The sequence below is a fragment of the Netta rufina genome (genome assembly GCF_964035555.1).
Source record: "Netta rufina genome assembly, chromosome: 6".
Classification (NCBI taxonomy): Eukaryota; Metazoa; Chordata; class Aves; order Anseriformes; family Anatidae; genus Netta; species Netta rufina.
Genome location: NC_140129.1, coordinates 20,322,295 through 20,335,530, shown reverse-complemented (window position 1 = coordinate 20,335,530; position 13,236 = coordinate 20,322,295). Strand labels below are relative to the sequence as shown.

General features: G+C 40.7%; 1 protein-coding gene across 1 annotated transcript in view; it reads right to left on the bottom strand.

Moving 5' to 3' along the window:
• The window catches only part of LRP2 (LDL receptor related protein 2), a gene marked incomplete at both ends in the record, with an annotated part of 116,183 nt that extends 110,892 nt beyond the window's left edge, over positions 1-5,291 (bottom strand). The window contains 4 exon segments of the mRNA XM_084288772.1: positions 4,983-5,099; positions 5,102-5,159; positions 5,162-5,243; positions 5,245-5,291. Coding sequence (XP_084144898.1) covers positions 4,983-5,099; positions 5,102-5,159; positions 5,162-5,243; positions 5,245-5,291 — 304 coding nt within the window.
• Positions 5,292-13,236: the final 7,945 nt, after the last annotated feature.

Below are 13,236 nucleotides of genomic sequence, written 5' to 3'. Positions count from 1 at the left end.
CTGTTACCTAATCAAGAATAAAAACATGTCTTTTTATATAGATGTCAATGTGTGGATCATGAATTAAAAGGGACCTTTAATGTTTTTCAACAATCACACCTTCTACAAAGTATAATTTCCTTTGAAACATCCAAAGTGCTATGTGGTTCCAACACTTATTAAGTAGAGCTCTAAAAGAGGAGACACAATTAAAGCTCCTGCTTTAAGAAGTGACAGTACAATACGATTCGAAGTTTCATGTTATTTGTCCATTTGAAGAGTTTTCACAAGCTCTCAAATTGAACAAGTTTTGTAGGATGACAGAACAACATTTGATCCAATACTCCCAGTTGAGAAACTACCTCTAAAACATGTCTGATTATTGCTTAATTAAAAATAAGAGTATTCAGTAAGAAAAGTCTTGACAAAAGAACCTCCAGTTTCTGTGCTAAATAATGAGGAGTTAAAAGCAAACACCACTGGGCTTTGATCTGGCAATAATCTAACAGTGCAACAAGGCGTATGGAAGGGGAAAGGCTCCAAACAGTGTGACTGATTTCATGTCAATCCAGGAAGCCCAAAAGGAGAAGAATTAAAAGGCTTTAATGAAATTGCATTCTACCTTTTCCCCAAATGAATCTTTGCTCATTTCCTGCAAAACACATGGAGAATAAATCTGGATTAAAGTGGGATTTCATTGCTCAAATTTCCAATCAGCTCAATGTATGAAAGAAGGTTTTAGTTTGTCTTACAGGGAAATTGAAGCAACACATACATCACACATTTATCTTAGCTGAAATCTCCTTAGATGCTCTCTCTCTATTTGTCTTGACTCCTTTAGCTTAATTATTTACTGTAATTCTAGCATTTGGCACAGAACCAAAATCTAACTAGGTGTCATCCAATTACTGCCTTCAATTTTTAACTAAAATTTTTGGGGGCTGTCCCATTCTTCACTTCACCTGATTACTTAGCAAATTCCTGCTATGCTTTGCTGAACAGGATACAGAAATAGTAAATTATTAAGAAAAATCAAGAGATGTATTAAAAGAGAACTACTCATTAAAAAGAGTCTTACAAAAAAAAAAAAAAAGATGACTGCCAGTGCACAGAGCTATGTCTCGTTAATTGAAATGCCAGAAGATTACAATGTGTTTCACTGAGATGTACTTTTAAATTTTTAGCCCTCAGGAAAGACACATGTTCAGAACCAGGTACACAAACCAAGTAGGAGTTTTGTTCTTGATTTTGTAAAAGTACATCACCAAGAGAAACCAAGTAAAATATATCAGTTCAGGATTATGATGAATGTTGCAGCCCATAGGTAAGGCATGATACCTACTAAAACTGTAAGTAGGGATTGCATCATCACATTCATTTTTTTTGTCATCCTTTCTCATTACTCCCAAATCCTTGGTCCCTGAGGAAAGCCTCATGCAGTGGGTCTTGGCAGGAGCACAATCTTACAGAGAGGCTTCTCTGTCATTTAAACATACACAGCACTGTACAAGGAAGTGTGAACACTGACTGTGGCCTGTCGCCTACAGCAATGTCACTATACATCGTTCCACAGGCATTGAATAGATTTGAACAAAGGCAGCATCTGTAAAAACACACTGAATTATTAATTTGGAGATCGAACTCTCAAGATACGTGATGGAAGAGCATGTTTCTCCGTGACATTCTGGAAAGAACGGTTAGAGGTTTCATCTACTTGGACTTACTGTACCTATTCATTACTGGCCAGCTTCATGCAACCGTTCATTATGATTTCTGAGCTATACTATCCACCATACAAATTCAGTCTTAAAATAGCTTTCATTCTTGTAGAATGATTGGGACCTTTTAACGATGACAAATTTTAGTCACTTTGGTCTGTGTCACATTTAAACTGATGATCTATCATTGCAGAGATTTAAGATGTACGTCAAATTTGATGCACTAACTTTTGTGTTACAGCAAAGAATCTGGGCAGATCACATTTTGACAATATGTCCACAGAACAGGTAACTGCCTTTCTTTAAAAAAATTATTTTAGAAAGTCTTCCGCGCTTGGTATCAATAGAAAACTTCTAAAAGCATCAATAAACTATGAGTTATTAAAGAAGGAGCAAAAATTAAAGTCAGAAGTCAACCTAGCTTGATCTTCTAGCCTCTTAGCTCAATATGGAATCGAAATTTTCAAAAAATTAGCATACATGTTAATGAGACTGTTAATGAGAATGCTTAGGTTTCCAGCTGCATTTCCCAGAATTTGTAAGTTTACACTAATATTATGATTATCAGCAAGGAAAGTATAGCCTTGCTAAGAAAGCACTGATTTCATGATTCAAAGCAACATGAATCTGTCTTCTTTCATGCCATACGTGAAAAGTCTTAAAGAAAAAAATCCACAAGAAACAAGGGGAGTGAGGGAGGTTGGGAGAACGTGAGGGTGGACAACCCCAATTTAGATGTTGTAAACTGTATAGTACAGGGAAGGCCTGGCCTTACAAAAGCTAAATGGTACTTTGCAATAAACTGCAGCAAAATTTCACTGCAAGTATATGCTAGCCTGAAAAAAGGTGAGACTAGCAGCGTCTTGTAACATGTACTAAATTAATAGAATTGGTGATAAAAAACAACACCAAAGTCAAAATATTTAATTATTTATGAAATCAATAGTATTATTTTGATGCTAATATATATATTTTTGTAATATTTATATCATCTGTGTTGAAAGTAGGTCATCAGGACCTACGGTACACAAAAAAGGAAGACCAATGAAGGAAATTTAAGCAACTGAAATATATGGGCAGTAGAGATTCTAAATATAGTAGATTTACAAATAATGTTCTTACTATTTTGTGTCTAAAGAGTATTTTTTTAATAAAGAAAACCAGTTTGTGTGTTTGTTTTTTTAAATGAATGATTTACATGTGATTTTCATATATATGAATGATTTATAAAGAAACTAACAGTGCTTCTGGCACAGAACCAATTTAGAACAGAAAAATCTTCAGCCACTTTCAGGTACTAAAGTCTCCTCAGAAAAAGTACAGCAAACCTTCCATGTTAGTTAAGGTGAGAGCGCTCACAGACACTGGGGAGCACTGCATGAGTATACAGATCTGATATGCTTTGCAGTAAGCCTAAAGAACTCATTGTTCAACCATAAAGTTGTCCTAGTGATCTCATTTGCCCTCTGTAAAACTGCTGAGAGTGCAACATCCATCCAGTGTCTGGAGTGTGTGTCAGAGTACATAGTGCTTTCCCATTCCTCAAAACAAACATTAACATTAGTCTCATGACACTTCTTTTTTACACTACCTCTAGTTAGGTAGGTTTTTTCTGTTTCAGTGGCAATGTCTTCTGGTAACAGCCACCTTACAAGCAATAAGGCCTGGACAGGAAAAGTTGCAGAACACGGCTCTGTATTACTGGCCTTTACAAGAAGGGGTATTTTTATTTGGTTTGTAAGTGCTATATTTAATTTCAGGAAATCCAGAGTTAACTCAATGAAGGAAGAGTTGTGACAGGATCAACTGAGAAAGTAGCCAAGTGAAACTTGTTCTAGAAGTATCCGGTGCATTATGGGAATGTTTAGGCATCACCAACCTGAGAACATCAAAAATATTACTGGAAGCATATTTTCAAAACACTGAGGATTAGTCAAGATAATACAATTTTCACTGATTTCTTTGGATTTGTTTGCATGATTTTTGATTTTTTTTATTTTTTTTTTTGAAATGAGGGCTTAACACAATCTCAAGATTCAAGGATCTCAACTTAAGCGTATCAAGTATTTCACAGTAACAATCAGTGTGGTCAAGATTGCCAGCCAGGTGTTTTATACTGGTACCAGTTATGCCATTACTATAACTATACTGTTTTGCTTGCACAATTATTTATTCTACTGCCCTGAAGGGAGCGGAGCGGGAGGAACCAACAAAGTGAAAAGTGCTGCGCGTCCACTGCCTACGAGCAGGGGTTGGAGTTTTCCTCGCCCTCAGTTATGTCACTTACTGGGCACTCTGAAGAGTGAAAAGCGGGAGCGGAGCAAGGAAATGCACTTCCAGAGGAGCTCTGCAGCTTCCATTCTGCCCAGTGTAACCTAACAGGGCGCCGGATTAACTCCCTGCCCAGCGTGACCTCCTTGGCTAGGGCTTTTGCAGGTCTCCTGCAGCCCATTAGCTATCTCCTCTTTCGCCGCTCCCAAGCGGGAGCCGCTAGCAGCAGTTGCTGTATAATTACTTACTTGATTCTGCCTAAGGAGCTTAACCTAAGAGTTGAGCGAGGAAAGCAGATTAACAACTTGAAGGCGCAGACGCACCCCTCAACCAGCAGCGCCGCCGCTTCACCCCCGGGGCCCCGCCAGGCGCTCGGCACCTCGGGCTCCCCGCAGCCCGGTGCCGTGGGCGGGGAGCCGGGGCTGTGTGGGGAGCCCCGATGGCAGCCCCGAGGGGAGGCCGCCCCCCGCGGCCGGCTGAGGGCCCGCGGCGGCGGGTCACATGCAGCCGCGTCGCCTAGCGACGGCAAAGCCCGCAGACAAAGTTCGGCCCCGCGGCCGCGCCGTGCGCTGCTGCTCGGGGCCCGGCCCGCCGGCCCCGCGGGTTTTCACCTCAGGCAGAGCCCGCGGCCCCGCACGGCGCCGTGAGCGCGAGGTGCCCAGCCACGGGGCGCTGCCTGGTGCAACGCGCCGGGAAAAGAAAATAAATACATACATACATACATACATACATACATAAAAAGTTTGCACGACTCCGAAAAAAAGGAGAAAAAAAAAAAAAGGATAACTTAAAGCTGAGATGAAGCGAAATTACAGAGCCGGTGTGGTCTGTGCTGTTTTTCTTTTAAGGCGCCAGTGCCTTTTCCTCCAGAGACACCAAGTCCGTCGAAGGGCTCCTGGGGAGCGCCAGCTCCCGCTGCCGAGGGGCGGCGGCAGCGCCCGAGCGAGCCCCGTTATTAGCCCCACTCGGGACTTGTCCGCCCGGGGCGCCGGGCGGCGGGAGCGCAGCGCTTACCTTGGCAGCTGCCCCGCAGTATGCACGCGGCGAATAAAACGAGCAGCTTGCAGGCAGCTGCTGCTCTGCCGTCCATCCGACGGTGCGGTCCCATCCGGGCTGGGATGCTCCAGCTCCCTCAGAAGCTGGCCGCTCGACGCGGGGGTGCCGGGCTGCAGGGCAGCGCGCAAGGAGCCCCGTCGCTTTGCTTGTCCCGCTAGTTGCAGAAGAAAGGCGCGTTCGCCTGTTGAGGCATCGCGTTTTCTATAAACTCCCACCCTCCAGACATTGCATAAAGCTCTTTATACCCGGCGGCCCCGGAACTAGCATGAGGGAATCAGGCACCGCTCCAGGCCCCGCAGCCCCGGGCTGCCTCTGCCCCTCCTTCCCCGCCGGCAGCGGGGGCAGGATGCGGCCGGTCCCGCTCTGCACAGGCTGGGGAGCGGGGGCCGTGGTGCCACACCGACCGTAGGCGCTAGTTGCGGGGAATTTGGGTTTGCAAGTGAAATACACCACAGGTTTTAGCATCCCACAGGCATGCTCCAACCAAGGAAAGTGTACTTGACAACTTAGAAATACCTCCTTTCCAATGCAGGGGATAAAGCCTAGAAGTTGGGGCTTTTTTATTCCTCACAGAAAAATCGCAAAAGGGAAACTGTAGCAATGAAACTTATTTCTGCACCTTCTAGGGAGATAAAATCAGTTTGGTGAAGTGCTTTGGCTGTGAATGCTTAAGGTATCAGCCAGAGACACTTTATTCTGGTTCTAACAGTGTACAGCACATGTGAAATGCCTGCCTGAGTTTTATTGCTGCTATTTCAGGAATCATATACCTACTAACAAGGGTAGAACAGGGCATGGTATCATGGGGGAAAGATAAAGATATCCTGATACTTCATGATGGAATGCACTCTTGGGAAAAGGGCAAAAACATTTTGGAGGTTTTCCTTGTAGGAGCAAGAGCATCACACAAACTAAAGGAAGCTAAATTACTTGGATATTGCTCAGAAATACTTGGATATTGCTCAGAAATACTAGAAAACTTAGAAAGAAACAGCATGGCATAACTATGCATGTGTTCACACATACACACGTATGTGAACAGAAAGATGCTACCATGCATATACACCATAGGAGAGAGATTGGTCTATTTGTTTTGCAAGAAACTTGCCAGATTAATTTTAATGATCTCACCTTCATAAATTCCATATATTATTTATGTTTGTTTTGTGCTACATTCATTACATTGCAATGAGTGTTTGCTGACACTGCAGCAGAACTTAAGTGATACTTCAAAATATTAACTTTTTTTTTTTTTTTTTGCTTTGGACTGCAATTTCAAGTAAGGGGTGGAGGTGCCTGCATTATTTTTGCAAAAGTTGCAGAGGAACACGTTGCTGTTTATTAGCAGATTGCGATTTTTCCTCTAGGATCTGTAGAGCACTAAGCTCCCTAAACCTTTCTGTAAAGATTTTCTATCTATCAAGCTAAAAAAGGGGGGCCTGGGGGGGAGGGAAGGGGGAGAAGATGTGGAGCGTAGGCTTTTACAAAGTTGTGATTTATGCAGGTTCAGGGCTGTTTGGTGTAGTGGTACGACACAGCACCGGGGTCAAGCCACAAGAAACACTGGGGGCAGATCAGAATATTCAATTAGCTTCCTGGCACCTCTGAATCACAAAGAGAGGATAAGATCTCTCCATCACAAGATCCAGAGCTGCTGGGGGAGGAGGGGGACCTGCCCTCTTCAAATCTCTCTCCTCCCTCCCACCCTCTCTCCTTTCACTGTAGGAGAACAGTGCTTGAAACATTCCTTTCTGCACGGAAGGTCTTTTCCTATTGTTGTTTTCTTTGTGTTTCAGTGTTGCCAACTTACTGGAATTCTTGTCGTGGTTTCACAGCAAGGCTCAGGCTGACCAAACGGAACCAGCTGCGTTTGTGTATGGGGCCGCCGCTGCTTTAATCCCCCAACAACACCAGCGGGGAGGGAAGGAAGAGATCCTCAGAGGGGTGCAAGCAGATCCGCTCTGTACAGATGGGTGCCTGAAAAGCCAACACACAGATTGACCATTCTTAATTAGAAGGGAAGGGGTTTAAAGCTGTTCACTCCCCAGCAATGCACAGACAGGGCGGACAGTGCTTGGGAGCTACGTGCACACTTCTGTCATTGCATGTTTGGGGTGACTGGGAAACAAACTTTGGGAAGCACCTGCTTCACTCCTACACAGCTGGCATTTGCAAGTCATGTTCCTGTCTCATTTACCATTGTCATTTCTACACATCAGCATTTCCCAGACAACAAGGATTCTAAACAGAAAGAAGTGTAAGCAATAAAGTGTAAGTAAGGGTTCTAAACAGAAATAAGAAATAATTCCCTCACTGTTGACAGTGAGGGAAAGCCCTATCCAGAGACAGTGGGCCAGCCCTTCCTACTCATTATTCATTGTGTTTCAAGAGAAATTAATTGAGATGCCCAGATGCTTCACTGCTGAAGAATGAGAGTCACTAAGGAGCCAGCACATGATAATGCTGTTCTCTGTTTACTTCGTCTAAAAATTTTCTCCTCTCACCTTACCATGGCAGCTCATCACCCAACTAAAGGGACTCTTGATTTGCTGGACACCATCAAGCAGCACTTCAGCAAGATTTGAGCTGCAATATCAAACACCTCAAGGCCTTCCCTTAACTACATCCAAGACTGTCTTTGCCAGTGTAGCACACGTCTCCCTCCTAGCTTCCTGTTGACAGTCAGTTGAACATTTTCTGACTAAACTAGACCTGGGGATTTTTGGTGTATTATTTCATCTTTAAGATGACGCATATTACATCTGTTAGAAGGTTAGAGGGAAAAAAACATAGGTAATACAGTTGTCCACTGAATTCTGGTTTTAATTCAAAATATAGTTTGTGAAGTAGTTGCTTGCCTGTTTTTTGCTGTAAGCAAGCAATCAAAAAAGCTGTTAAAGTTGTAATTTTCAACAAACAGCCATGCTGCTTACACATTAAAGATGCATGCTAAGCACTGAAGTTAAAAATTAAAAAGGCCTGATTTTTGACCAGGGTTCAGCTCTAATTTGCAGTACCCAAACTCATCCAGTTCTTAACAAATAGACAGAAACACCAGGGTTGATGTATGACTAGATAAAGATACAAAGCTGATGGCTAGTTTAAAAAAAAAAAAAAAGAAAAAGAAAGAGAGAGAGAGAATCACTCAAAGAAGAAGCAGGTCAGACTGATACCTGTAATTTTCTTGTCTATTCTGAGTTTCTCAGGGCTAGGACATTTTACAGAGGTTGAGGATCTGCCCAGTGCATCATTCAGTAAAGCTCTAATTGCCATTGGCATTTGGTAATCCTGTGGTCAATCTGTCCTTGGATAAACCCAGGTTTTTCCAAATTGAAAACATTTTATGTCATAAAATGTATTTCCAATTTCATCACCAAATCCTAAGCCTTTAGCATGGCAAGCTCTTTTATTATATCACATTTCACAATACCTAAAATAATGGCAGTTATTTTCCAGGCAGATATTTTCCAGAAAAACAAGCAAACAAAAACAACAACAAACCGATTTAACAGTAACAAAAAGATGACCTCGCTTGATGTTGTTCTCAAGCATCTAATGAGTACTTATCAGTAGAGCACAGATTTCCAGAAGACAGACACGTTGGATCAAAGGTGGATCCCTAGCCCACATGAACACAAGAAATATTAAACCCAGGAGATGTGAATCAGCCAAAACAGAACCCATAAAGTAAGGATTGCACAATGCAGGTGGCGCCATGGCAAGAAGTTTCCTCAAGGTGTCCTGGTAAGTAACATATTACAACTTCTTTTTCAACCTGGAATTATATTACTGCAACCTGGAACAAAAAGCAGTGCATGGGAACTGTGAGTCTTTTTGGTAACTGCCACTAAACAAGTGAGACTAGCAAAGACCATGACAAAATAAACTTCCCAACACCCTCATTTTTATCCCTGCAGCATTGGGCCTGTGATTGATTTTAACAATAACAGTATGGAGTTGAGGCTTCTTTATGTGAAAGATAGAAGGAAATGGAGAAGGACTAAACAAGTCCCAATCCTCTTCTCCCCCCTTCATTTGGGACTGTCTGGTTCAGCCTCCAAGTCCCTGTGCCCCATCCTGGAAACAATTACAAAAGAAAGGCAAGTATGCTTTGTCCCTGGCTGTACCCCTAATTAGAAAAGTTCTTGGTACCTGCCTTACTGCAAGTAGACTTCTTTGGCTCTTCATCTCTGAGGAACAGAACTCTTTATTTTTGTTCAAGCTCAACTGCTCAGCACCCGGTCTGAACCCTGCAAGAAAGTAACACAGGAAATTGTACTTGAGAAGGACTAGAAGTAAAGAGGCATTTCCAAATAACTTATGCTCTAAAAACCTGTTGGGATGCTCTCAAGGGAAATAGGGTAGGATGGAGTAACTCTGAAGATCCTTTACAAGAGCAGATTGAGCTATGCTGAGAAAAATCAAGACTGGAATCCTTGTCTTCTTGATGATTTCCCTAGAGCGTTCATATGGTAGAAAATAATTACTCAGTGAATATATATCCTGCGTTTCACTGTAGTTGTGTATAAGACACAAACAATGCAAATATTATATTTTCCCACATTTAAGTGTTCTGTATGATAATACAAGGTTATACATCTCAGCACGGTATTCCATAAAGGAGAAAAATGCCTAGAAAAATTTCATGGCTCAAAATAAAAGCCAAAGTATCATCATTTCTGAAGCCTGGACATGCTGTTTTCCTTAGGATGCTACCTCATTTGACATTCCAGCAGGTATGGTAATCGATAAGGACAAAGTACCAAAGGAGATATTCTGACTCATTTATTGCAGAAATGTAAGTACATACAGGAAATGCAACAAAAAAGAAGGAAGGACATTTAGCACAGCGGAGAAAAATACTCTAGCTCTACCTAGGCAATAATCCTTCTATATAAGTCACTTAAAACTTCTGAAGCATTCATTTTCCAATTTGAGACACCTGGGCCTGTTTAAGAAAACTTCCAAGTGCTCATTGCTGTGAACAAAGTTCATGGGAGCTGTACTTTTAATCCATAGTACCAAGTTTTCCAAAACTGAGTCCTGGATGTCTTAATTTAGGTACCCAAAAAATCAAAGGATTTTTTTAACCAAAATTCTTCTGTGCATTAGTTTCCTACATATAAAACTAGATGAATCTCTCAACCACTTTATAGATGAGAACTACAAAAATCCAAAAGGAAATTAGTATTCTCCGAAAAAAAAAAAATACATAGTATGGAAGGCAGGAAGAGAAAACAGTATACCATCCACCACAGCAATTTTTACAAGTAAATGCAGATGTGATATTATAAGAGATGACAGAGTGAACCTAGTAAGAGGTAAGATTACTATTTCTTAATATACTATTCAAGCTAGACTGTCCTACAAATTACTTTTATTTTCACTTCCCAGAGTTGGATCAAAAACTTAATTATCAAATAGGCAACAGTATCAACTGTGAAATGGTGTGTCAATATCTTATGTTATTGATTTTCTTTGCCATACATCCCTATTAATAGCAGATCTCAGGAGTGTTCAGGATGAAGTTCTTCTAAGGTGGAATTATCACATGTTAAGAATTGTTATGTGCTGTTTCTCCAACAGCCAGGATCAAATGCTCCACAGATCACAAGGGCAGTCCATCAAAAGCATCTGAGAAAAGGTAAATAATACTCCTTCAGATTAGTAGTATATTAATTAGAATTTCAGGCCAGAATGACAGAAAGAACACTAAGTAAAAGAGAACATGGTTTAGCAGTACAGGGGGTGCAGGTGATAGATTCTCACAGTTTTGGTGTTTATTTCAGAGAGCCAGAGATTAACCATTGCCAGTTTAATAGAAAAGCTGAAAATATGGTTTACCCCATGAATTTTGTGAACAAGTCTTGTGTTCATTGAAAAAGACAGCAATAGGCTTATGAAAATCTGAGAACAAAGTTATTTAGTGTATGACCAAAACACAGCTACCATGAAACACTCTGTGCATACCAACCACTGAGTTGTATACTTATGTACTTACAGTACAAGTATTTTTTGTTCTATTAAATGGAAAAATATGAAGAAAACAATAGCTTAAGATAATAGATACATTTTTAGCAATTCTTAGCTGATTGCAGAGGAACAATACTCAAATCACTTGCTTTGAAAATACTACCTGATTCAGCCAACCTGCAAAACCACTTTGACAAGAAGAGATCGAACTCATGAATGCATAAGGTCAAAAGGATTACAATAATTTAAAAAAAACACCTCTCTCCTCCTTGGGGGACTTGTTCACAGGAATGAGATATAGGACAGTTCAGTGAACACAGACTTTGGCAAGCAAGGTAACTGGCTTGAGAAGTCCACCCTTCCCCCTTTATCCATCTTCCCTCTGAGCTTCAGCATTGCAATTCACTCTCCCTTTTGTCCCCTCAGTTATTCAGGTCCTCAAGAGAGAGGCAACTGCTGTGCCTGCCTTACAGCACAGTTCCACAGATGCAGGAGTGAGCTGCAAATGGCAGGAGACAACAGTCAAACCAATTTCACCGTTTATGCCAACATCTCATCAGACTACCTTATAATCCACAAGGAACTAGCAAACTCTGTGTCTGGAGAAGCTACAGCCACTTAAACTACCAGCAAGCAAGCATGCAATGTCATTTTTTATAACCACTTAACAGAAGAGGGAATTGAGGTGAAAGTTGACCATCAAAAACAGCTTAATGGTGTGTTTTGTATTTTGCAAGATATCTAACTGCATTCCTCCTTCTTGGTGCTTGTTCTGGCATACTGAATTTATTATTGTATAATCCACAGTTGCAGAATTTAAGATTTTTTCCTGATTAGGAGACAGTAAAAGATACCTCCTGCTGTTTTACTGTTTTGACAACTGGGGATCCACATTATTCAGGATAAGATCTTAAATTAAAAATACTTCTCTGGTGCTTAGCTTAAGAAGTTTTGGATCTGTAACACTTGGAGTTTCTAGGGCAGCTGCACTATACCATAAGGTGAAGGGCACAGTCAAGAAATTGAATTTTCATAGAATTATTGAAACACATTCTTTACACTGTGCTTACATTTCCACTGGAACAGTAGTTTACAAGTTGGAAATAGTTTGAGGTTGAAAAAAAATGTATACCAACAGAGCTATGCAACATACCTGTGTCATATTGGTATCTTAAATGGCTTTAAAGGTAGGGAGAGGTGGATTCATTATTTATTTTTTATTTATTTATTTTTGAAGATAAACAATTGTCAACAATTGATACAACATTATTGTACATCAGAGTCACGAGCCATTACAAGCAGATAGGAGGTTAGATACCACATTCTCCTAGATATTAAAAACTTTTTGCTCCATATGAAAGACTGCTTTATGTTTAACTTTTCCAGAAAAACTGGAGCTGTATTACTTTCTGTCAAGACACTTTAAGAGATACTAATGAAAATGCCCTAGGTCCCCATAATCCTTTGTGGCTGATTAGGTACAGCAGAAGCATTGTTTCATTAATTTGAAGGCTATGTGCTTGAACCCTCATATTGACCTGAAAGTAATGTTTTATTCATATTGTAGTGTTGTAGTCAAAACTCCAGAAATAATTAAGAGGACAAGCCTCAAACCTTAGACCTTTGAATTATGAAGCTGGATAACCAGTTAATTATTGAACAATGAAGAAAAAAAAGCAGAGGGGTTTCATTAGTCCTGATATATTACTATTGCCACCTACCTGTGAAAAGCTGATGGGTGATCAAGTAGGTACCACCATCTATGTTTTCAATTCCCAAAATGTTCAGATTATTTCCACAGGTCACAGTTATTTTTTCTTTCTTCTGGATTGAAAAATAAATAAATAAATTGGGGACATAAGGTTAAACTGTGGCTCCATTTTACTAATAAGGGAAAGCTTCAAAGTTCAGTAGTCTCAGCTAAGATTCATCAGCAGTCAGTGACCCTGATACAGAATCCCTGAAGGCATTATTCAAATGAAACATCAGATGACTGGATCAACTGCAAGAAGAAAATAAGGTATCTTTAAAGAAAAGATGACGAAAGAGTACGTATAGTTTTAGAAACTTGTTATCTAGCTGTCCTTTATGGAAGCAAGACATTGTAATCAATAGTTTTTCCAGTCAAACTTTCAGTCTCCTAAATTTTTATTCGCTTTTGTTTCTGAGGGGTCTTCAAGACTTCCTACCTATTGAGCATAATAAAAGGATTCAATCTGAAGAGCAAAGACATGTATGT